Source organism: Balaenoptera musculus, chromosome 2, assembly GCF_009873245.2.
Source record: "Balaenoptera musculus isolate JJ_BM4_2016_0621 chromosome 2, mBalMus1.pri.v3, whole genome shotgun sequence".
Classification (NCBI taxonomy): Eukaryota; Metazoa; Chordata; class Mammalia; order Artiodactyla; family Balaenopteridae; genus Balaenoptera; species Balaenoptera musculus.
In genome coordinates this window covers 146,822,134-146,846,081 of record NC_045786.1, presented here as the reverse complement: position 1 = coordinate 146,846,081, position 23,948 = coordinate 146,822,134, and the positions used below count along the sequence as shown (strand labels likewise).

General features: G+C 37.6%; 1 protein-coding gene across 5 annotated transcripts in view; it reads right to left on the bottom strand.

Annotated features, from left to right (window-relative positions):
- The window catches only part of PSEN1 (presenilin 1), an 87,736-nt gene that overhangs the window by 48,025 nt on the left and 15,763 nt on the right, over positions 1-23,948 (bottom strand). For all 5 annotated transcript variants that reach the window (XM_036842360.1, XM_036842361.1, XM_036842357.1 and 2 more), the window contains 2 exons: positions 5,354-5,610; positions 2,854-2,995 (listed from right to left, as the gene is read on the bottom strand). In XM_036842360.1, the coding sequence (XP_036698255.1) occupies positions 2,854-2,995; positions 5,354-5,610 (399 nt within the window). The remainder of the gene's footprint in view (positions 1-2,853; positions 2,996-5,353; positions 5,611-23,948) is intronic.

Sequence of the window (23,948 nt, the reverse complement as noted above, 5' to 3'; positions counted from 1 at the left end):
ACAAAAGACCCCGAATAGCCAAAGCAGTCTTGAGGGAAAAAAATGGAGCTGGAGGAATCAGACTCCCTGACTTCAGACTATACTACAAAGCTACAGTAATCAAGACAATATGGTACTGGCACAAAAACAGAAACATAGATGAATGGAACAAGATAGAAAGCCCAGAGATTAACCCACACACCTATGGTCAACTAATCTATGACAAAGGAGGCAAAGATATACAATGAAGAAAAGACAGTCTCTTCAATAAGTGGTGCTGGGAAAACTGGACAGCTATATGTAAAAGAATGAAATTAGAATACTCCCTAACACCATACACAAAAATAAAGTCAAAATGGATTAGAGATTTAAATATAAGACTGGACACTATAAAACTCTTAGAGGAAAACATAGGAAGAACACTCTTTGACATAAATCACAGCAAGATCTTTTTTGATCCACCTCCTAGAGTAATGGAAATAAAAACAAAAATAAACAAATGGGACCTAATGAAACTTCAAAGCTTTTGCACAGCAAAGGAAACCATAAACAAGACGAAAAGACAACCCTCAGAATGGGAGAAAATATTTGCAAACGAATCAACGGACAAAGGATTAATCTCCAAAATATATAAACAGCTCATTCAGCTCAATATTAAAGAAACAAACACCCCAATCCAAAAATGGGCAGAAGACCTAAATAGACATTTCTCCAAGAAGACATACAGACGGCCACGAAGCACATGAAAAGATGCTCAACATCACTAATTATTAGAGAAATGCAAATCAAAACTACAATGAGGTATCACCTCACTCCTGTTAGAATGGGCATCATCAGAAAATCTACAAACAAATGCTGGAGACGGTGTGGAGAAAAGGGAACCCTCTTGCACTGTTGGTGGGAATGTAAATTGATACAGCCACTATGGAGAACAATATGGAGGTTCTTTAAAAAACTAAAAATAGAATTACCGTATGACCCAGCAATCCCACTACTGGGCATATACCCAGAGAAAACCATAATTCAAAAAGACACATGCACCCGAATGTTCATTGCAGCACTATTTACAATAGCCAGGTCATGGAAGCAACCTAAATGCCCATCAACAGACGAATGGATAAAGAAGTTGTGGTACATATATACAATGGAATATTACTCAGCCATAAAAAGGAACGAAATTGAGTCATTTGTTGAGACGTGGATGGATCTAGAGACTGTCATACAGAGTGAAGTAAGTCAGAAAGAGAAAAACAAATATCGTATATTAACGCATGTATGTGGAACCTAGAAAAATGGTACAGATGAGCCGGTTTGCAGGGCAGAAGTTGAGACACAGATGTAGAGAATGGACATATGGACACCAAGGGGGGAAAACTGCGGTGGGGTGGGGATGGTGGTGTGCTGAATTGGGCGATTGGGACTGACATGTATACACTGATGTGTATAAAATTGATGCCTAATAAGAACCTGCAGTATAAAAAAACAAACAAACAAAACAACTAATACTAAACTTTCATTGGGTTAGTTGTATGGAAATATGTTAATATAAATGTTTCAAACATTACATGAAATTTCTAAAAATCTTATATTTGTAGTTGTATGGAAATATGTATGGAAATATGTTCATATAAATGTTTCAGACATTACATGAAATTTCTAAAAATCTTATATGTTTTGGTATAATGTTATAAGTAATAATCCTAGTTATTGCTTTAAAATGTATATCTCAGAAATAACTAATTTTCTTGTCAACTGCATTATTATGAACTTTCATCAAATCTTTAACTGTGGTCATTTTTAAGTCTTTTGTCATTTACAGACAGTTCTGGGTGTACTCTGATGCTTTTGCAAATATGTTCCTATAAAAGGGTTTCATCTTCAAGAAATTCATGGAAAAGACTCTGACAAGTACAGGTTTCTGGTAACTGACTGTAGTGCTGAACTGAATGAATAAGCATTTTCAGAACTCTAATGAAAAACTGATGAACTCATAAAAGTGCTAAAAAAAGATCAAGATGAAAAAAAAATTAATTACATGGGACTGAGTGAACTGATGAGGATGAGTATAATTTTTGTGACTTTCTGTCTGAATTAAAAAAAAAAAATCCCACAGGGAAAAAAAAAAAAGAATATACAGAAATAAATACTAAAAAGAAAGTAGAATTCAATATTTGAAAAGTTAATATTTCTTTTATTTGAGAATGAGCCTAAAGGTTCATGACCTGTAATAATTTGTCCTTTTTCTGAGGCATGAATCTGAAACATGTGCCAGGTAGCTGAAATTCACAAGCAAGTCACTTAGGTAGAGAGTGAGGTGGGGGACCAGAGGCTGGGAGGGCTGGGCCTGTGTCTTTCCTGCACAACCTCCCCTGCCTTTGTTTCCCAAGCAAAGAATTTGTGTTCCTGCAGGAGAGAGAGAGGGAATGGACGTCTACGAATTTAGAACCGGGAATTCGGCCAGTCACCAATGAGTTTAACAACAGCAGCTGAAGGTGGCTTTGCTGTTCTGTACTCAAGTTGAGAATCTGAATTTTTGTAGTTATATGTTATTTTATGGGGACAATTATATGCTACAGCGCTATCTGTCAATGAGGGAATTCACAAAGGTTCAGGATATATCCTTCTGGAATGTCCGAAGTATACAGCAAATCAAAACGTTAAAACCATTTAGAGTGTGATGTTATATGAAAACATTTGTTTTTCACTTATGCCTTTTTGTATTTTTTAAATGTTCCACAAATGAGGGGGGAAACTAAAAATTAACTTAGTTCTAGAATATAAGACTTTTTTCTTTACTAGACCAAGTAAGGTGACAACAAAACCCAACCATGAGAAGAAGATGGTGGAAAGCAAAGCTCTGTGTCTCACGCTCACCTTATAGCACCTGTATTTATATAGAACCACCAGGAGAATAGTCATGATGACAATGACGCTGATCATGATAGCAGCATTCAGAATTGAGTGCAGGGCTCTCTGCCCCACAGTCTCGGTGTCTTCTGTGAATGGCGTATAGATTCTAAAATAAAATAAAACACAAAAGCCCCAGGTAAGTGTTAATGGAGATTCCAAACTACATGCTCTCCAACACCAGTTTTGTTTCCTTGATTCAACTGATATAAGTCACTTTTTTCCATCTCATCAATCTAACCAAGAATTTTTAGCCTAATAAAAATAGCTATATGCTAAAATAAGTCCTTCAAAATAAAAGGAGATAGTTAAAATATGGAAGTGGACCTATGTGAGCCAGACACTGGCTCCATCTAGTGGATGATTTATACTGAAATAATTACCTCATCAAATGTTCTTTCTCCACAGTTTATTAGTGATTTGTTAAAGTACCGGATTCTGATAACCAATGAGAACCTACTACACAGCACAGGGAACTTTCCTCAGTGCTCTGTGGTGACCTAAATGGGAAGGAAATCCAAAAAAGAGGGGATAGATGTATATGTATAGCTGATTCACTTTGCTGTACAGCAGAAACTAACACAACATTGTAAAGCAACTGTACTCCGAAAACATTAAAAAAAAAAAAAAAAAGTACCAGATTCTGCCATAAACTACCTAGGCTACAAGTGGTTGTCAGAGGAAGGTAAAATGGCTGATAATTATCCTTCATCTGTATGGTGACTGCAACTGAAGTTGTCTTGAGATAATGTCACATATCCAGCTTGCCCTTGCTTCTCATTCACATGAAAACACTTTTATCCCAGGTACCAATGTTTCCAGTAGAAGACTTTATTTCTGCCTCCCCTACAGTTATGTGTGGCCATGAGAATAAGTAATGGCCAATGAGTTATAGGCAGATGTGTTGTGTGGAACTTCTAAGGGAGGAGTTAGTTCTGCTGAGAGTCACGTCTCATGTCCTTTTCTCCCCCTCTCCTTCCTGCTGTCTGAATGAAGGCTGGGGCTCCAGCACCAATACTGGACCCCGAAATAACCTAGAGGGTAGAAGCCAAAAAAGAAGGGACGAAGGAGCCTCAGTCCTTGATGAAGAGAAGCCACTACACAATCTGAACTACTACTTCTGCACTACTCTGTGGGAGAGAGAGAAAATATGTGCATCAGTCAAACCAGTTGTTTTGATTTTCTTTCTTTTGGCCGCGCCACACGGCTTGCAGGATCTTAGTTCCCCAACCAGGGATCAAAGCCAGGCCCCGGCAGTGAAAGCACTGAGTCCTAACCACTGGACCACCAGGGAATTCCCTGTTTTGATTTTCTATAATGGGCTCAGCAACCTTCCTGTAAAAAACTAGAGAGTAAATATTTTAAGCTTTGTGTGTCATATGGTCTCAGTTGCAACCACTCAACTCTGCCACTGTAGTATGAAAGCAGCTGTAGACAATATATAAACGAATGGACATGGCAGCGTTCCAATAAAACTTCATTTACAAAAGGAGGTGGCAGGCAGATCTGGCCTGTGGGGCATAGCTTGCTAACCCCTGTTCTTTAATATGCAGCCAAACCTAACTCTAACTTACAGAGATAATTTTCCCCAACCTCTTTTGGTTATTGTCTCCAATCCCTGTCCTTCACTCACTGTCTTACCCTTTCTCCCAAAAGGTTAAAAGCTTGGCTTTCAGAACCCCACAGAGTTTTCCAGACACTTGCCAATTTCAAAATTCATTTAAAACTTTTTGAGCCCCATAAGAGTCCTAGAGACAGAACTAGGTGACATCTGAATCAAAGCATTTTTCTTGGGGACAAAGGGCCGACACCAACAGCATCAGAGAAATCTACATGACAGTTCCGCAAACACTTAGTGCCAGCCTGCATTACTTCTTCATCCTTTCATTGAACAACTGTTTTTTTTGCTGAGCATTTATTACATACCTCACCCTGGAAACAAAGTGCCCTCATAGGCCTCATAGTACAGAAGGAAACCAAGCGTTCAATAATGAAAATAAATACATACTTGCATATTGTAACAAGTGAAAAAAGAACAGGTTGCTATGAGAAGGGATACCAGGAAGGACCTAATTCTGTTAGGAGGATCAGGGAAGTTATCTTTTAGGACTCAACATTTAAGCCAAGATGAGAAGGATGATAGGAATTAATCCACCAAAGTTAGAAAAGGAAAAGAACATTCCAGGGAGAAGAACAATGGGCCCAGTGGCCCTGAGCTGGTAAAATCACTACTCAACTGCTCAATTCCAAACAAATTCAACCCTGTCTAGGGACACCACATAAAAAATATAATTCTGCAGCTTTCATTTTCTCTACTTAAAGCATCATCTGCTTCTGGCCATCAGAGAGGATGGACTCTCTAGCCCTCATGTCCCTTCAGTGCAGAGGCCTTCAGGGTGGTGATGACACGCTACGAAGGACAGCTATGCTGGCCTTGAGCATAATGATACACAATACTCATACGTACAGCTGCCCATCCTTCCGGGTATAAAAGCTGACTGATTTGATGGTGGCCACGACCACCACCATACAGAGAGTCACGGGCACAAAGAGCATGATCACATGTTTGGCGCCATATTTCAACGTCAGCTCCTCATCTTCCTCTTCCTCTTGTTCCACCGCCTGCTGCTGCGAGTTACCGGGGGCTCGGCCATTGGATAACGACTCAGAGTCGCCACGCCTCCGCCTCTCGCTGCCGTGCTCATGCCGCTCTCTACTGTCATTCTAAAAGCACAGGAGAGACTTGTTCAGTAAATTAGACTCCCGGTAGAATCAAGGTGTTCTGTATCAGAAACAGAAAATTTAATGATTAGACCCGAGATTATCAACAGGCCCGAGATTACCAATAGGCCCATTTTTACACGAGTTCCAAAAACCTGAGGCAAGAAAGAATCAATTTACAAGAAGTATGCAGTTTAAAAGCCTAGATTATTTACCACTGTCCGCTGAAGAAACCCAGGTCCTCCCTTTCACCTGGCTCGTGGCTTACCTCATTCTCACCTTCCATTCTCAACCTAATACAATTGTACTCATCCTTTGAGGTTTGACTTAAAAATGACACCTGCATGAAGCCTTCTTTACTTGCTGCAGCTGCAAGCAGAGTACACTCACCTTTTTCAAAATTATGAAGTGCTTTCTACCTGTGGTTTCATATCAGTTATATAAGGAACTATCTCACCTTCATTATTTTTTTAAATATATTTATTTATTTATTTATTTTTGGCTGCATTGGGTCTTCGTTGCTGTGTGCGGGCTTTCCCTAGTTGCAGCGAGCAGGGGCTACTCTTTGTTGCGGTGCGCGGGCTTCTCATTGCGGTGGCATCTCTTGTTGCAGAGCACGGGCTCTAGGTGCGCGGGTTTCAGTAGTTGTGGCGTGCGGGCTCAGCAGCGGTGACTCGCGGGCTCTGGAGTGCAGGCTAAGTAGTTGTGGTGCATGGGTTTAGTTGCTTAGTTGCTCTGCGGCATGTGGGGTCTTCCCAAACCAGGGCTCAAACCCGTATCCCCTGCATTGGCAGGCAGATTCTTAACCACCTCACCACCAGGGAAGTCCCTCACCTTCATTATTAATAAGACTTAAAAATCCTTGAAGTGATTTACAAGGGATCTCTCGGTATTATTTCTTACCATCTACAGTTATCTCAAAAAAATATTCAATTAAAAAAAAACCTTTACAGAGAGAAACTAGGCCTTAATTCTGATGCCCTCCCACCCTGTCCCCACCCCACTCCCATCTTGCCCTGTATAGAGGAAGAGAACAATAAATATGTGATGGATAAAGGAATGGAAGTAGAACTTCCTTAGATTCTACTTTCCTCTTAACCTAACCACCACTTTGTTACCTTCATCCTTATCCTGGGTTTAACCTTTCCTATTCTTCAAGTTCAGTTTCCTTTTTGGTATTACTGTATCTAAAACTCACTTTTTGTCAACGGTAGAATGAATCCCAAGAGCACTAACAACAACAGCAAAATAAAAATAATAAGACAAAAGGAGAAAAATAACAGAGAAGTAAATAAAACAGGAGATGAAAGTAGACTGATAGTCACTGTTGCTGATAAGATAAAATCAGCTTGGTTAAGACAGGGTTCTCTGAGGAAGCTCACGTGAGAACATGCCACTCTTGTACCTCATTTTTGACTAGAGTTTAACCAAGTATCACTACAGAGGAATACTATTATTCAATAAAAATACATAACATACTTAATAATAGCTTAAAATTATTACAAGGTACTACGGATTGTGATATGTCCTTTTTTTTTTTTTTTTTTTTTTTTTTGGCTGCACTGCACGGCTTGCAGGATCTTAGTTCCCCGACCAGGGACTAAACCCGTGCCCTTGGCAGTGAGAGTGCAGAGTCTCAACCACCAGGCCACCAGGGAAGCCCTGAGATGTGTTTTACGTTTAATTCTCACAGCCACCTCATCATCACCACTTTACAGGCAAGGCTAGTAAGTGTTACAGAAATGGTTTGAACCCAGGTGTGCCAGACTGCAGAAATCAAGTTTTTAACACCCTCTCGATTTGCCATTCACAAGACAACATGGAAGCTCTGCACACTCAGTGTGGGCTTTCTCTTTCCTTTGACTTTCAATTTATTCATTCCACAAGTAATCGGAATTCTATATTCCAGGTATTCTGCTGTGGCAATACTGAAATTAAAAAGATCTAGGTGCCGTCCTTAAGTAGCTCATGAGATAGTTTTAACATAGGAGAAATATTATACTAGAGATGTGAACAAAGTGCTACAGGACTGATTAATTTTGTATGATCAAGAAAGGCAACATATGGTGGGAATGTAAATTGGTACAGCCACTATGGAAAACAGTCTGAAGGTTCCTTGAAAAACTAAAAATAGAGTTGCCATAGGATCCAGCAATCCCACTCCTGGGCATATACCCAGACAAAACTTTAATTTGAAAAGATACATGCACCCCAATGTTCACAGCAGCACTATTTACAATAACCAAGATATGGATGCAACCTAAATGTCCATCAACAAATGAATGGATAAAGAAGATGTGGCATATATATATATATATATATATGCAACACACACACACACACACACATATATATATAATGGAATATTACTCAGCCATAAAGAAGAATGAAATAACGCCATTTGCAGCAACATGGATGGACCTAGAGATTATCATACGAAGTGAAGTAAATCAGAAAGAGAAAGACAAGTATCATATGATCTCACTTATATGTGGAATCTAAAATATGATACAAATGAACATATTTACAAAACAGAAACAAACCCATAGACGTAGAAAACAAAATTATGGTTACCAAAGGGTAAAGGGGGTGGAGGAGGGATAAATTAGGAGTTTGGGATTAGCAGATACAAACTACTATATATAAAACAGATAAACAACAAAGTCCTACTGTATAGCAAAGGGAACTATATTCAATACCCTGTAATAAACCACAATGGAAAATAATCTGAAAAAGAAAAAATATATATATATGTATAACAATCACTTTGCTATACACCTGAAACTAACACAACATTGTAAATCAACTATATGTCAATAAAAAATTAAGAATAAGATAAAATAAAAAAGAAACACAACATAAAAGATATAATTCTTGAGCAGAAGCTTCAAGAGTGGAAGGTGAATGGGCTCCTGGCAGAGACAACATGTAGAGTGGCACAGGCCTATGCAGAAAATCAGTGAGTACTCCTGAGGTGGCTGGAGGATAGGGTGGCCAGGGCTGGTGGCAGGAAAGGAAGGTTAGGAACAGGTTGTAAAGAACCTTGTTTGCCATGCCAGGGACTTCAGACTTTGTCCTGTAGGAAACAGAAAGTCATAAAAATTGTTAAGGTTGAGGAAGTGACACATCAGATAATGTTTCATTTTTAAGAAACTTGACTGAGTGACGATGGAAAATAGGAGAGGTATGAGAAGAATATTTCAGAAGTGGAATTGACAGGGCTTTGTGGCAAATTACATGTGAATGGTCAGGAAGGAGTCAAGGATGACTCTGGAGGTTTAGGCATAAGGGACTAGGAAGGTGGTGATGGCATTGATAGATATAGGGAACACAAGAAGATGAGCAGGCTAGAGGAGAGGAGAGAGATTTTAGTTAGGGAGATAGGTGAATCTGAAGTACCTACAACCAGGCAGGAAAGTCCAAAGGCAGTTAATAAGAATTTCAAGCTCAGAAGAGAGTTGGGGGAAGTCATTAGTTTCCATTGCTAAGCAAGTGGATGAAATCTCAGGGAGAAAGTATAGATGGACATGTTGGTCATTAACTTACTACAACAGCTGTGGAAGGAAAAATACAGAGTGGGATGACGACCAACGAGAGAAGCAGCAGGTTATTCATAAATCATAATGGACTGGGGATTGAATGGAAACTGAGAAATTAGAGACATTCATTCCTTGAAGCAAAACAAAAACAAAAACAAAAAAAGTGACAACAGAAGGGATTCAAATTTGAAAAAGTTATTTTAGAGACTTAAGCATACTTGTCAGGTCAAAGTATAGAATTAGGATTAGAGTAAAAGGGTGATGATACAAGACACAGAGACGATAATTAATGAAACAGGGTAAGGGATAAATGGCGGAGAATAGAAGGAGAGAGAAAAGTTGGCCTTACAAAGGCACTGGTGCCCTCTGCCTCAGTCTGACCTCATGGAGAAAACATTTATGAAGGCTCAAGCCCTATGAGGAGCGGAAAGGAAACTACTGCAAAGCACAAAAGATAGAAATATGTATACCACTCACCAAGAAAGATAATTTTTGCCGAACACAAGTCACTAAAGTTCAGTAGGAAGGAAATGGTTATGAGGAAGGTGGGATCTGGAAAACAGGGGCATAGTGTGATAGATAGCTGAGGAGCAGGAGGGTTGAGGGAATTCATACTTCTACTTTCTTAGAAGGAGGTGACTACGTCATATGCTAAGAATGTTATGTTTGTGACTAATATTCAGCAATACAATTACGACCATCTTGATGGGCTGATTAAACTAAAATGCAAGTAATAACAGCTCCCTTTATATAGTATTTACAAAGCATTTATATAATTTAGTATTATATAATTGATATAAAGTACTTATATAATTTACAAAGCACTCTCATGTCATCTCATTTATTCTTTTCATATGTTGGGAGGTTTTGGCAGATGAACACGAAAGCAACTGGTCCAAAATCTCACAGCCAGAAAACAGCAGAGGCAGGAATCAAATCCAAGTCTCTTGCTTCAAAACCTGAGTTCTTGCTATGGCACCACAGCTGTCCTACCAGGCTACGTGAGCTGTAACCGGGTGAGCCTAGCATGAAAGCGGCAATCATAAAATGTTTGTTTATGGTACTCTACTGGATGTTCCGGTTTATGATGAACATTAGCGAACCCCACCCTGCCCCGCCCCTGGAGCTGATACGGGATACTAGAGCACTGTTTCTCTCTCTCTCTCTCTCTCTCTCTCTCACACACACACACCCCTTCATCTTTATAGTAATACTTCAGATACTATTTTTAAAACTAACCATATTATTGTCTTTCAAAGTATAATTTATTTATTTAAACAGGTAAAACATACATACGGTTCTAAAGCCAGGAAGTATAAAAAGGTATACAGTAACAAACCTCCCACTTAACTATCTACTTAGTTTCCTAATCCCCCAGGTTACCACTGTCACTGTTCTCGGCAAATCCTTTTAAAGTTTCCTTATGCATATACAAGCAAATACAAATATATATTCTCATTCCCTTTGTCCACACAAATGGTAGCACAATAAATGCACTGTCCTGTACTTTGCTTTCTTTTTTGAACTATGTATCTTAGAGAGTTTTTTACACATCAGTAAAGAATATCCTTATTCTCTAAAAAAAAATTTTTTTTTAGCCAGCTGTAGAGTCAGTATATGAATATATCATAATTTACTAGGCCAATCCCCTAATGATGGACATTAAACTTGTTTCCAACTTTTTGCCGTTCCAAACACTGCTGCAATGAATGCCCCCTGTAAGTTACTTCACGTGTACGGGGCCATATTTGCAGGATAAATTCCCTGAAGTAAAAGTACGGGGTCAAAGTATACATGCATTTGAAATCCTGATTTATATTGCCAAATAGCCCTCTTTATGGGTTGTACCAGTTTAAAGTCTAAGCAATGCAGGAGAGTGCCTGTTTCAACAAGCCCTTGTCAACATAGTAAGCCATGAGAGGCCTGAATTTATACCAGTCTGATAGGTATTAAAATATGGGATCTCAGTGTACTTTTAACTTTTACGTCTCTTATTATTAGAAAAGATGAGTTTTTTTTTTTTATGAACTAAGTATTCATATCCTTTGTCATCTTTCTATTTGGCTTATGGTACTTTGTTTTAGTTAAAACTTACTAATTTAAAAAAGTGAATGCCAGCTATGTACAAGGACATAGCAGTCAACAAGACTGCCCTCATGAAATGATTTCAAGCAGGGGAAGACAGATAATAAACAAAATAATTACAGATTGGGATAGTACTATAATAGGGTGATGTGATAAATACATAGAATGGGACTACTTTCAAGTAATGTGACCAGAGAATATCTTTCTGAGGAAGTGACATTTGAGCTGAGACCTGAAGGATGAAAAGATGTGAAAGGGCTTTGGTACTGTAAAGGATTAACTCAGCAGGTCAGGGGTGTCCAAACCCTGCACACACCAAAGAAAGATCTGGTCTGCTTCCTAGGAGATAACCTCTAAGCCTTTGGAATAGGCTGCCTGTTAAGAGTGTTTCTGTTTACATGAGGCCTTGGGTCACATTGTTAACAATGTGATCCATGGTGGGAGTCTTGGGCCACATGGTATCTGCTTGACCTTAGGAGGGGCTACAGAACTATGTTCAGACATGTCTACATGACCAACCCCCAATAAAACTCCTGGACACCAAGGCTCAAGTATGCTTCCCTGGTGAGCAATACTCCGTGCATGTTGTCTCACACTGTTCCTGGGAGAATTAAGCACCGTTCGCATGACTCCCTTGGGAGAGGACAACTGGAAGCTTGGGCCTGGTGTCTCCTGGATCCTTCTTGCCCTTTGTGCCTTTTTCTGTAGCTAACTTTAATCTTTGCCTTTTCACTATAATAAACTGTAACAGTGAGTATAATGGCTTTTCTGAGATCTGTGGGTCCTTCTACTACCTAATCACTGAACCTGAGCATGGTCTTGAGGAACCCCAAATATATGTGTACACTGAAAACTCTAAAATATTGCTAAGAGAAATTAAAGATCAAAAGAAAAATAGACAAATGGGACTACATCAAACTTTAAAACTTCTACGCATCAAAGAAACAATCAACAGAGTAAAAAGGCAACCACAGAATGGAAGAAAATGTTTGCAAATTACATGCCTGATAATAGGTTAATATCCAGAATATATAAAGAACTCCTAAAATTTAACAACAAAGAAACAAATAATCTGATTTTAAAATGGCGAAAGACTTGAATAGATGTTTCTCCGAAGAATATATACAAACAGCCAACAAGCATAAGAAAAGATGCTCAATATCACTATTCATCAGAGAAATTCACATGAAAACTAAAATGAGATATCTTATATGCATTAGGATGGCTACTACCAAAAAACCAGAAAATAACTATTAGCAAGGGTGCAGAGAAATTGAAGCCCTGTTGGCGGGAATGTAAAATGGTACAGCCGCTATAGGAAATAGTATACAGGTTCCTCAAAAAAATTAAGAACAGAATTGTCCTATGATTCAGCAACCCCACTTCTAGGTACATATCCAAAAAAATTAAAAGCAGTATCTCAAAGAGATATTTGTGCACCCATGATCACTGCAGCATTATTCACAAGAGCCAGGAGACAGAAGAAACTCAAATGTCTATCAATAGACAGATAAAGGAAATGTGACACATATGTACAATGGAATATTATTCAGCCTTAAAAGAGAAGGAAATCGTGTCACTTGCTAAAACATGGATGAATCTTGAGGACATTATACTGTGAAATAAGCAAGTCACAAAAAGACAAATACTGCATGATTCCACTTATATGAAGTATCTAAAGTAGTCTAACTCAAAAAAAAGTATAACTGTGGTTGTTAGGGGCTGTGGGGATGGGGAAATAGGGAGTTGTTCAATAGGTGCAGAGTATCAGTTTTGTAAGTTGAAAAAGCTCTAGAAATCTACTGTGCCACAATGTGAATATAGTTAACACTATTGATGTACACTTAAAAATGGTTAAGATGGTAAATTTTAAAATTTATGTCATGTCATTTATCACAATTAAAAAAATTTGTTTAAAGACCTCAATATTTGATAAATGTAGAGCTATACTGTGTATTCATGGATTGAAAGACTCAATATTGTTAACGTGTCAATTCTACCAACGCCACCCCCCCACCCCACTGCCGAGTGATCTGAAGGTTCAATGCAACCTCAACTGGCTTTTCTGTAGAAATGTTTATTAAGTTAATATGGAAATAAAGGACCTAGGATATCCAAAACAACTTTGAAAGTAGGAGAACTAATGCCACAAGACTTCTTATACAGTTATGGTTATCAAAAAATGTAATACTGGCACAAATAGACAAAACAGAGAGCCCAGAAACATCCTGACACATATGGACAGCTGATTTTTCCCAAAGGTGCGAAGGCAATTCAGTGGAGAAAGGATAGTCTTTTTCAACAAATGACGCTGAAACAACTGGATATCCAAATGGAGAAAACTGAACTGTGATCCATACCTCATACCATATACAAAAAATTATACTTACAATACAGACCTAAATGTAACACCTAAAACTACAGTTTCCAGAAGAAAGTAATGTAAGAAAAAACTTTTGAGAACTTGAGTTAAGCAAGATTTCTCAGGTATGACATAAAGAAAAAAAAGATTCACAAAAGGAAAAATAGATAAAAGGGACTTTATCAATATTTGAACTGATCTATTTCTGCTCTTTAAAAAACACTGTTAAGAAAATAAAAAGACAAGCCATAGACTGGGAGAAAATGTTTGCAAATCATATATATCATAGAGAACTTGTATCTGGAATATATAAAGAACTCTCAAAACTCAATAAAACAATCCCCTCCAAAAAAACAAGAAAAAGAAAACAAACAACCCAATTTAAAAATTGAGTAAGAGATTTGAACAGATACTTCACCAAAGATATTAGGATGACAAGCACATGAAGAGATACTTAACATAATTATTCAGAGAAATGCAAATTAAAACCACAATGATATTAGTATCCACCCACTAGAATGGCTGAGAAACTGAAAAGACTGACTGTACCAAGGGCTGATGAGGATGTGGAGGAACTGGAACTCTCATATGCTGCTGGTGCAAAATTATACAACCAATTTGCAAAACTGTTTGACAGTATCTTAAAAAACTAAATATATACCTTCTACATTGGATCATGTTCTACTCTTAGGTATTTAATCAAAATAAATGAAAGAATTATGTCTATTCAAAGATCTGTACACAAACATCCACAACAGCCTTATTTGTAATAACCCAAAACCAGAAACAATGCAAATACCCATGAACAAGTGAAGGGATAAAAAAAACAAAACAAACAAAAAAACCTGTGGTATATCTATATAACGGAATACAACACAGCAATAAAAAGGAACTACTGCCACATGCTATAAGACTGATGAATCTTGACTAGAAGGAGTTATACTGAATGAAAAAGCCTTTCAAAAGAGTATGTACCATATGATTTCATTATATAAAATTCTACGAAATGAAAACTAGAATACAGTGACAAAAATCTGATCAGTGGTTCCCTGGGAATACACAGCAGTTGGGGAGGGACAGGAGGGAGAGATTACAAGGAAGCGTGAGGAAACTTTTAGGTGCAATGGTTATGTTCATTATTGTGACTGTGGTGGTGGTTTCCAGGGTACAAATATATGTCAAAACTGATCAAAGTGTATACTTTAAATACGTGCAGTTCACTGTGGGACAATTATACTTCAATAAAGCTGTTTTTTAAAAAGTGTTTTTCTAGGGACTTCCCTGGTGGTCCAGTGGGTAGGACTCCATGCTCCCAGTGCAGGGGAGCCCGGGTTTGATCCCCGGTCAGGGAACTAGATCCTGCATGCATGCTGCAACTAAGAGTCTGCATGCCGCAACTAAGAAGTCCTCATGCCGCAACTAGGAGTCCTCATGCCACAACTAGGAGTCCACATGCCACAACTAAGAAGAAGTCCACGTGCCGCAACTAAAAGTCCACACCTCATAACTAAAGGATCCTGCATGCTGCAGCTAGGACCCAGTGCAGCCAAAATATATATATATTCATTCATTCATTCATTCATTTATTTATGGCTGCACTGGGTCTTGGTTGCTGCACGTGGGCTCTCTCTAGTTGCAGCGAGCAGGGGCTACTCTTCGTTGTGGTGTGAGGGCTTCTCATTGCTGTGGCTTCTCTTGTTGTGGAGCAAGGGCTCTAGGGGCGCAGGATTCAGTAGTTGTGGCACACGGGCTCAGTAGTTGTGGCTCGCGGGCTCTAGAGCGCAGGCTCAGTAGTTGTGGTGCACGGGCTTAGTTGCTCTGCAGCATGTGGGATCTTCCTGGACCAGGGCTTGAACCCGTGTCCCCTGCATTGGCAGGCGGATTCTTAACCACTGCGCCACCAGGGAAGTCCCTAAATAAATAAATACTTTTTAAAAAAAGTGAATGTTTAAGAAAAAAGTGTTTTTCGCAAAGAGGTGTGTAGAGCGTTTGAAAACTGTCACATTAGGAAGGTGACACTAGAACTACTGAGGGATTTCCAAAATGAAAAATCTTGGCTAAATATTAGAATGACGACTTAGCATTATTTTTAAGGCTAATTAAAAACAAACTTTTTACTACGGAAAAAGTTAAAGCAAATACTGCCAGAAGTGTATAATGAAGCCCCACGTGCACTTTACCAGCTTCAATTATTGTCATCTCATGGTTAATCTTATTCCGTTTGTTTTCCCACCCACTTTGCCCCCAGTATTATTTTGAGGCAAACTCGGATGTATCATTTCCTTCATAAATATTTTAGTATATATTTCTAAAAGATAAGAACATAAAGGTCTCTTTGTGTGTGTGGCTTAGTAGCTCATTTCTTTCTTAATTAAAAAAAAAAAAACTTTATTTTTTAGAGCAGTTTTAGGTTCACGGCAAAACTTGGCAGAAAGTACGAAGAGTTCCCATACACCCTACACCCCTTGCCCCACACGGCCTTCCCCCATCAACATCCTACACTAAAGTGGTACATTTTACAATCAACAAATCTACACTGACACCTCATTATCACCCAAAGTCCATAGTTAGCTTTAGGGTTCACTCTTGGTATTGTACATTATGTGGGTTTTGAAGAATGCATAATAAATGCATCTACCATAGTACCATATAGAATAGTTCCACTGTCCTAAAAATCCTCTGTTCTTTGCCTATTGATCCCTCACCTTCCCCCTATGCTCTGGCCACCAAGGATCTTTTTACAGCCTGCACAGTTCTGCCCTTAAAGGCTATTTTTAAGATTCAGAAAAACCAGTGTTGTAGCCATTATAAATGATTTCACTTCAGTGGCAGAGGAAGGATTATTCACTGTATAAATGTTGTAAGTTTCAGGGAGGGCAGGGTCCTATGGGAAGTGGCCAGCATGTGGGAAGTGAGTTCCTATGAAGCCACATTCCCCAGAGCTCCTACACCATTACGTCAGAGGCTTCATTTTAATTCTTTCTCCTTTCTCTCACTTCAGAACATGATGCGAGTACAGGTCAAGCCACTAAAGCATGTGGACCCTCAGGGCAGGGATAGTTCTCAGGCAGCAAAAATTGTGGAGGTATTTTCAATAGAGCATAGGGCTTGCCCATTTTTTTTTTAAACCTTGTTTTCTGCCTGCCTGCCCCTGGTTTTTAGTTTTATTTCTGTAGTTAAAAGAAATATTATAAACAAAAGTTTATAAACATTTTTAGAAGTTTTAAAAAGTGTTATCAACTTGTGTTTATAACATAGAAACTAAGTGTCCTCCCTAATCTCTGTTCCACAATAAACATGGTAAGCAATCTGATGTACTTTCAGATACTTTTAAAGCCGTGTTCTGCAATTTGCTTTTGTTACTTAATGATATGTCAGATACCTTTCTATACCAACACTTGTAAATACACCTCAACTTAAACACTACAGTAACGGCACAGTAATAATGACAATTATGATAATAATTGCTAAGATTTATTGACTATGTATGTGCAAGACACTCTAAGCACTTCAGATGAGTTGTCTCATTTAATCCTAATAAAACTCTGAGTTTATTAATATTCTAAACTTCATTAACAGATAAAGAAATAGACGCTCAGAGAGATCAGATAGTGTGCCAAAGCTCCCAGAGCTAAGAAGTTCTAGAGCAGAGATTCTAATTTGGACAGTTTAGCCCAAAGGTCGTACTATTTGCCATTACCTTATACTACTGACTGGGTAAACCATAAGAAAAGACTGAGGTTACCTCCAAATTCTCACTGTTACAAACAATGTTTCAATAAATATTCTTGTCTATATTTCCTGGCACTCTTATGGAAATGTTTTTATAGGACAAGTTTCTAGAAGTGGAAATACCAGGTCACAAGGTATATGCCTTTTTAGATTTAATTGCCAAATTATCTCCAAAAGGCATGTATATGTAGTGGACTCACTTGAAAACTTGCCTCCAAATAAACACAAATTTAACTCCCGTGAACATCAAACGACAATGCCTATTTCCCCACACTTTTAGTAGCAATGGGGATCAAGCCTTGCTCACTGATAGAAATGAAAACCTTTCATTTTTCACCTATGTTTCATTACTAGTAAGGTTGATCAACTAGTCTTTTCATATATTTATTACCATGTATATTTCTTCTTCCTCATCCGTATACATATATTGCTCGTATCCTTTGGAAATATTGTTTATGAGTTGTTTATGTCCCTTTTGGCTTCATAAGAATTCTTTGTATATTAAGATATATCTGTCATTAGGCATTATAAGCCTTTGCCCAGTTTGTTTTTTGACTTTGTTCATGGCAGTTTTGCCACATTTAATTTTATAATTTTGTATTGCTGAATATGAACTTAGATGATTTTATAAGGAAAACAACTCATTTTTACATCTCAAATTCTAGTGTTTTTCAACATACACACATAGGTACATAGTTACAGTGAACATTCACAAATATTGCATCCTACTTTTTTCATCGAATATTATTTCATGTATACATTCCCATGTAGTAAGTCCCATGTAAAAATTAACACTGTATTCCATTATGTTGATATAAATATATCTGCATATTATTTACTTACTTAAAGATGGATATTTATTTATAAGAAAAACTATCAATCTTATAAGACTTTATACATATTGTTTGGATTTCCACAAATAGAAATGTGAGGCTCCTAAGCCCTGCACTGTAGGAAAAACTAGAAGAGGAGCTTAACTGAAGAACTGGCAAGTTACGTGGAAACTTGAAAATATTTATTAATCATACGCAATATGTTTCCAACAGCAAGCAGAATTCCATCCAGCACCTGCCCAAGCTTTGTGATTGCCCAGAGTTAGAGCTTTAACCATCACTCTGTCATCAAGGAAGGTTGTCATTTCCCTGAACAGTTGATATAACTGGTGAGAGATAATATTTAACATTTATGGTGCTGTTGTGTTAGGCTTGAACCTAGAGTTGTTTTTTTTTTTTTAACAAACTATGAAGATCTGTGCCAAAGATTTCTGACTTTACTCTCATGCAAAAACAAGCATGTTGCTCTGGAGGTCACCAAGATTTTACGTTCTTCTTTCTCCTTATTTCATTTTGGCATAAATGGGAAAACAAATTCATTACCATAAACAGTACAGTAATACCATCATCCAAAGGCTGATTGAGCCCGTGGACCCGATTCAGCTTAAATTTAGATCGCTCCTTTCATTTATTTTTTTTCCCCTCAAGGTCCCAAGTACTTAATCACCACTTTCAACAGCTTATAGGTTTGCATTCTATTTAATTTTATACGATTTCTCACACTTTAAAAAAGTGACCCACTATCATCTAGAAAATGAGGGGGTTAGTTCTGCCAGTTTATGATTTGCTAGTAACTTAATAAAGTTCTCTGCATTTAATATTTTGAATTCAGAAAAGATACTGCAGATGACCTTCTTTTATAAAGACCAGACACATTTTAATGTTGTAAATTTAGCAGCTGAAGGTAACGATTTACATGTCTTCTTCAGCAATTGCTTTACATAGAGAATTATTATTGACCTTTCAATGGATTACTACTTTAAGGCTTCTTTTTTAGTTAGCAAATGACTGATTTTTTTCTATTCTAAATCAAAAAGGCTGTTGACAATTTATTTCCTTAAGGACTAGAAAATTTGGGTCAGAATAAACTAATATGAATTAAAACACTGAGTATTCTATTTATAAATCTAATTGTTTTTCTCTAATGTCACTTTCCCTTTAATTCTTTATTCAAATATAGTGGTTCTCAAATTATGGCCCCTGGACCAGAAGCACTGGCATGATCTGGGAATTGGTCAGAAATGCAAATTCTCTGGCCCCATCCCAGGCCTACAAAATCAGGAATTCTGGATTTGGGGCCAGAGAATTTGTACTAACAATTCTTCCAGGGATTCCAATGCACACTAAGGTTTGAAAGTCACTGCTGTAACATACATTTTATAAGGCTTAATTAACAATATAAATGAATTTTAGACTTACTTCAAAAAAATCACTTCTTTGTATCTTAGAAAAGCAAAAAGGTCTCAGCTAATCCACATAAAAGTTGTAAGTCTACATCAAATCAAAACATGAACTCTACCCATCAAAATTTTGTACCAGAGAATAAAACTTTACAAATTAATAGGTAGAGTAAAAGTAAACCAAAGGATGATGACAGATCACAAACTAGAAAAAGGCCCAAATAATGTTCTTCTTAGAGCTACTTTAATATCTTACCTGCAAAATACATTTAGAAAACAAAGAACTTCCGTTATTTTACAACTTATAAGCTTTGCCCTTTGTCAGAAACAGTTGTCATTAGTTAGTCGACCTTCCAGTCTCCAGTCCCTATAGACATAGCCAACCAACAGCAAAAACAAACATGAAGTCCATGCTAGCTTCTAGTTAGAGGTGGTGGGTAAACTAATGGAAAGTAGTAAAATTTTTGGTTGAATGCCATCTTAAGGAATCAGGACACGCACTCTTGAAGGAGAAATAAATAAAATGGATTCTCCACTTGGTTCTTGTGACATGCCAATGTTTGACAGCTGTTCTACATAAAAACTGGAGCTCTGCCCCACATGGTGACAGCAGTGCAGATAATGACACAGTGGCAACAGCAGTGATGTGAGATGGCTAAGGAAGTGTGTCCAGAGCACAGGGAGCCCAGAGCACCCTCTCACATGAAAGATGAAGTCCTTAAGCAACTGATAAGATTCACTTCAGACTTTTATTTGCAGATAGAAAATTTAAAATTTTCTCTTGCTAATGTGAGAAAAAAACAAAAGCCGCTTTGCTCCTTTGCAGAGAGATTTGTATTGAACTGGTTTAGAGATACTGGGTGATCAATAAACTCTAAAGTCAGCTCAGAAACATGAACGAAGTTCTGCCTTTCGGGATTTTACAGCCTAGATGGGGTCAACAACTATAAAAAAGTAAAAAATTCTAAAAAGTGAAAAGGTGAAAACGACGTTAACTCCTCTCATCTGTTATTAGCAGGAATTAAGATTTTTATATGAGCTAGTTTTCTAGAAAATGAAAGCTTGCTTAAGGTGTAAGTCCAAAAACACGATATTTTTAATGAAAAGTTTCTATAGTGCACTGTAAACATTTCAGTCTTTTAAAATGGAGACTGACAAACACAACTGAAGCTTTTATCAAGGGCATAATATAAACTCCAATTACCAAGACCCCAGGCTATCATGCTTTTTTAGTTTCTTTTACATCAGCTGCTCTAATTCCCCCACTACTGTTAGTCAGTCATCATGGACACCTTGAATGCTTCTCCCCTTTCCACAGATATTCCCCAGGTAGCATACTGTCCTTTTGTGACCTTTCTTTACATTCAAAAAATTTCCCCTTTAAAAATACCTTTCTTTTTAAATTATGAGATAACTATATTATAGAACATGTGGAAAAAAATAAAAGGGGAAAATCACCAAAATCACCCATCTTTTCCTTGTCAGACTTTTCTGGTAGGGGTGTAAAACAATAACTGGAACAGTTGAACATTAGCTGGACTACACAGCAGTTTCCAGTATAGTTTACTTCAGTTCAGTCTGTCTTTATAGGATATGGAAAAGTATTTTTTGTATGCAGGGCTGTTGAATATCTTTCTTAATCTATTTTTAATTGAAAAAAAACCAAATAATTTTCATTTTTAAAAGGAAAGGATAGTTCACCTACTTAAAACATTTAAACTAGGCACCATCAGCAAACTGAAGCCACAGATGGGAGAAAATATTTGAAAAGCATATAGCTAACATGAGATTAGCATCTCTCCTCCCTCCAAAAATATACTTCTACAAAATCAGTAAGAAAAAGACAAATAACCAATTGAAAAATGGGCAAAGATCATGAACAGGCTATTCACAAAAGAGGAAATGCAAATGGCCAGTAAGAAAAAAAAAAAAAGCTCAACTTTATTAGAAATTTGGGAAATACAATTAAAATAACATAAGATAACGTTTCAAACCCATCCAATCGGGCTTCCCTAGTGGCGCAGTGGTTAAGAATCCACCTGCCAACGCAGGGGACACCGGTTCGAGCCCTGGTCCGGGAAGATCCCACATGCCGTGGAACAACTAAACCCATGCACCACAACTACTGAGCCTGCACTCTAGAGCCCGTGAGCCACAACTACTGAGTCCCTGTGCCACAACTACTGAAGCCTGCACGCCTAGAGCCCGTGCTCTGCAACGAGAAGCCACCGCAATAGGCCGCGCACCTCAACAAAGAGTAGCCCCCACTCTCCGCAACTAGAGAAAGCCCACATGCAGCAACGAAGACCCAATGCAGCCAAAAATAAATAAATAAATACATAAATAAATTTATTAAAAAAAAAACCCATCCAACCGACACATAATAAGTCAGACAATATCAAGAACTGGCAAGGATGTAAAAGAATGCAAACAGCCATACACTCTTGATGTGTAACCACTTTGGAGAGCATACTGGCAATCTCAAATATAGTTTAAGATCATTATACCCAATCGCAGCAATGATCCTTGAGAAACTCACACATGTGCAGAAGGATTCATGAATTAGAATGTCACTGCAACACTGTCGGTTACTGTGAAAATGGGAAACTACCAAATATTTACAAACAGGAGAATAGATCATTTTAATATATTCACAAAATAAAATGAATGAACTAGAGATACATGCACCTATATATAAATTCCCAAAACATGTGTCTTCTGCAGCATACACCTACATATATAAATTTCAAAAATCTGGGAAGGCCTTCCCTGGTGGCACAGTGGTTAAGAATCTGTCTGCCAATGCAGGGGACACAGGTTCAAACCCTGGTCTGGGAAGATCCCACATGCCACGGAGCACCTAAGCCCGTGCACCACAACTGCTGAGCCTGTGCTCTAGAGCCCGCGAGCCACAGCTACTGAGCCCGCGTGCCACAACTACTGAAGCCTGCACGCCTAGAGCCCGTGCTCCACAAGAAGAGAAGCCACCAAAATGAGAAGCCAGCGCACCGCAATGAAGAGTAGCCCCTGCTCGCCACAACTAGAGAAAGTCCACGTGCAGCAACGAAGACCCAACACAGCCAAAAATAAAATTAATTAATTAAAAAAAAAGTGGGAACTTTCTTCTACAACTTTTACACACACACACTCTATATAAAGTTTTAAAACATGCAAAGTAATATTATATAATATTCAATATTGTTTATGTTCATAAATATTTATAGTAAGCATGACAAACTCCAAATTCAGGATAGTAACTACTATCCTGGGAGAAGAAGGGGAATGTGGGAGAGGTGCTTCAATTTTATCTGTAATTTCTTTTTGTTGTATAACTAGACTATCTTTCCAAATTAAATGCAAAATTTTGTCGTTTGGTTACGATTTCATTTAGTGTACAATCAACATATAACAGGATAAGAAAAAACTTAGTAAAAAAAGTACACACAGCAAATAAGACAATATGTTATACAGTAGAGTTCCCTGTGCTATATATATAACTGTATAGCACCGGGAACTCTGCTCAGTATTTTGTAATAACCTAAATGGGAAAAGAATTTGAAAAAGAAGAAATACATGTATATGCATAACTGAATCACTTTGCCGTACACCTGAAACTAACACAACATTGTTAATCAACTATATTCCAATATAAAATAAAAGTTAAAAAAAAAAAAAAAGGAAGAAATCAGAATGATGATTGTCTATGGTGGGCAGGAACTGACTATAATGGGCCACAAAAGTACTTTCTGAGGTAATGTAAATGTTTTATAACTCGATTGTCATATTGGTTATACAGGTATACATATTTTTAAAAATCCATTGAATTATACATTTCGGATCTACATATTTCACTATTTATAAATTTTACTTCAACAATAAAATGATGCAATTAAAAAAAAAGACAATATGTTAAAGTTTAATAAAGTTGGGTGGCAGGTACATGGGTGCTCATTATATTATTTGCCATATTTTCTCTACATGCTTAAAATATCATGTAATAAAAATTTAAGAAATAAATATTTGGATTAAAAGAAGCCCACTAATTTTCAGCTCTCTGACTAATCTCATAAACTTCAAATCCCTTCACTGTGAATGAGATTATCTATAGCAGCCTACAAAAGGAAAACCTATTTTCTAGGCTAAGGCTGCCCTCACTGTGTCTGCTAAGGGTTGAAGAATAAAGCCACCGGCAACATTTGACCTTTGGAAAGAGAAAAATGCTTTAAATGTTATCTTCTACTGAACACTAACAATATATCATGTAACAATACTTAAAGTTACACAAGAAAAGTCATCTAATTGAGTAAGATTTGGTTAATCAGATCCAAAATGGTTTCAATTTCATTATACTTCTTACAGGGTAACCAACTTGATCCTATTTTCTCAGGAC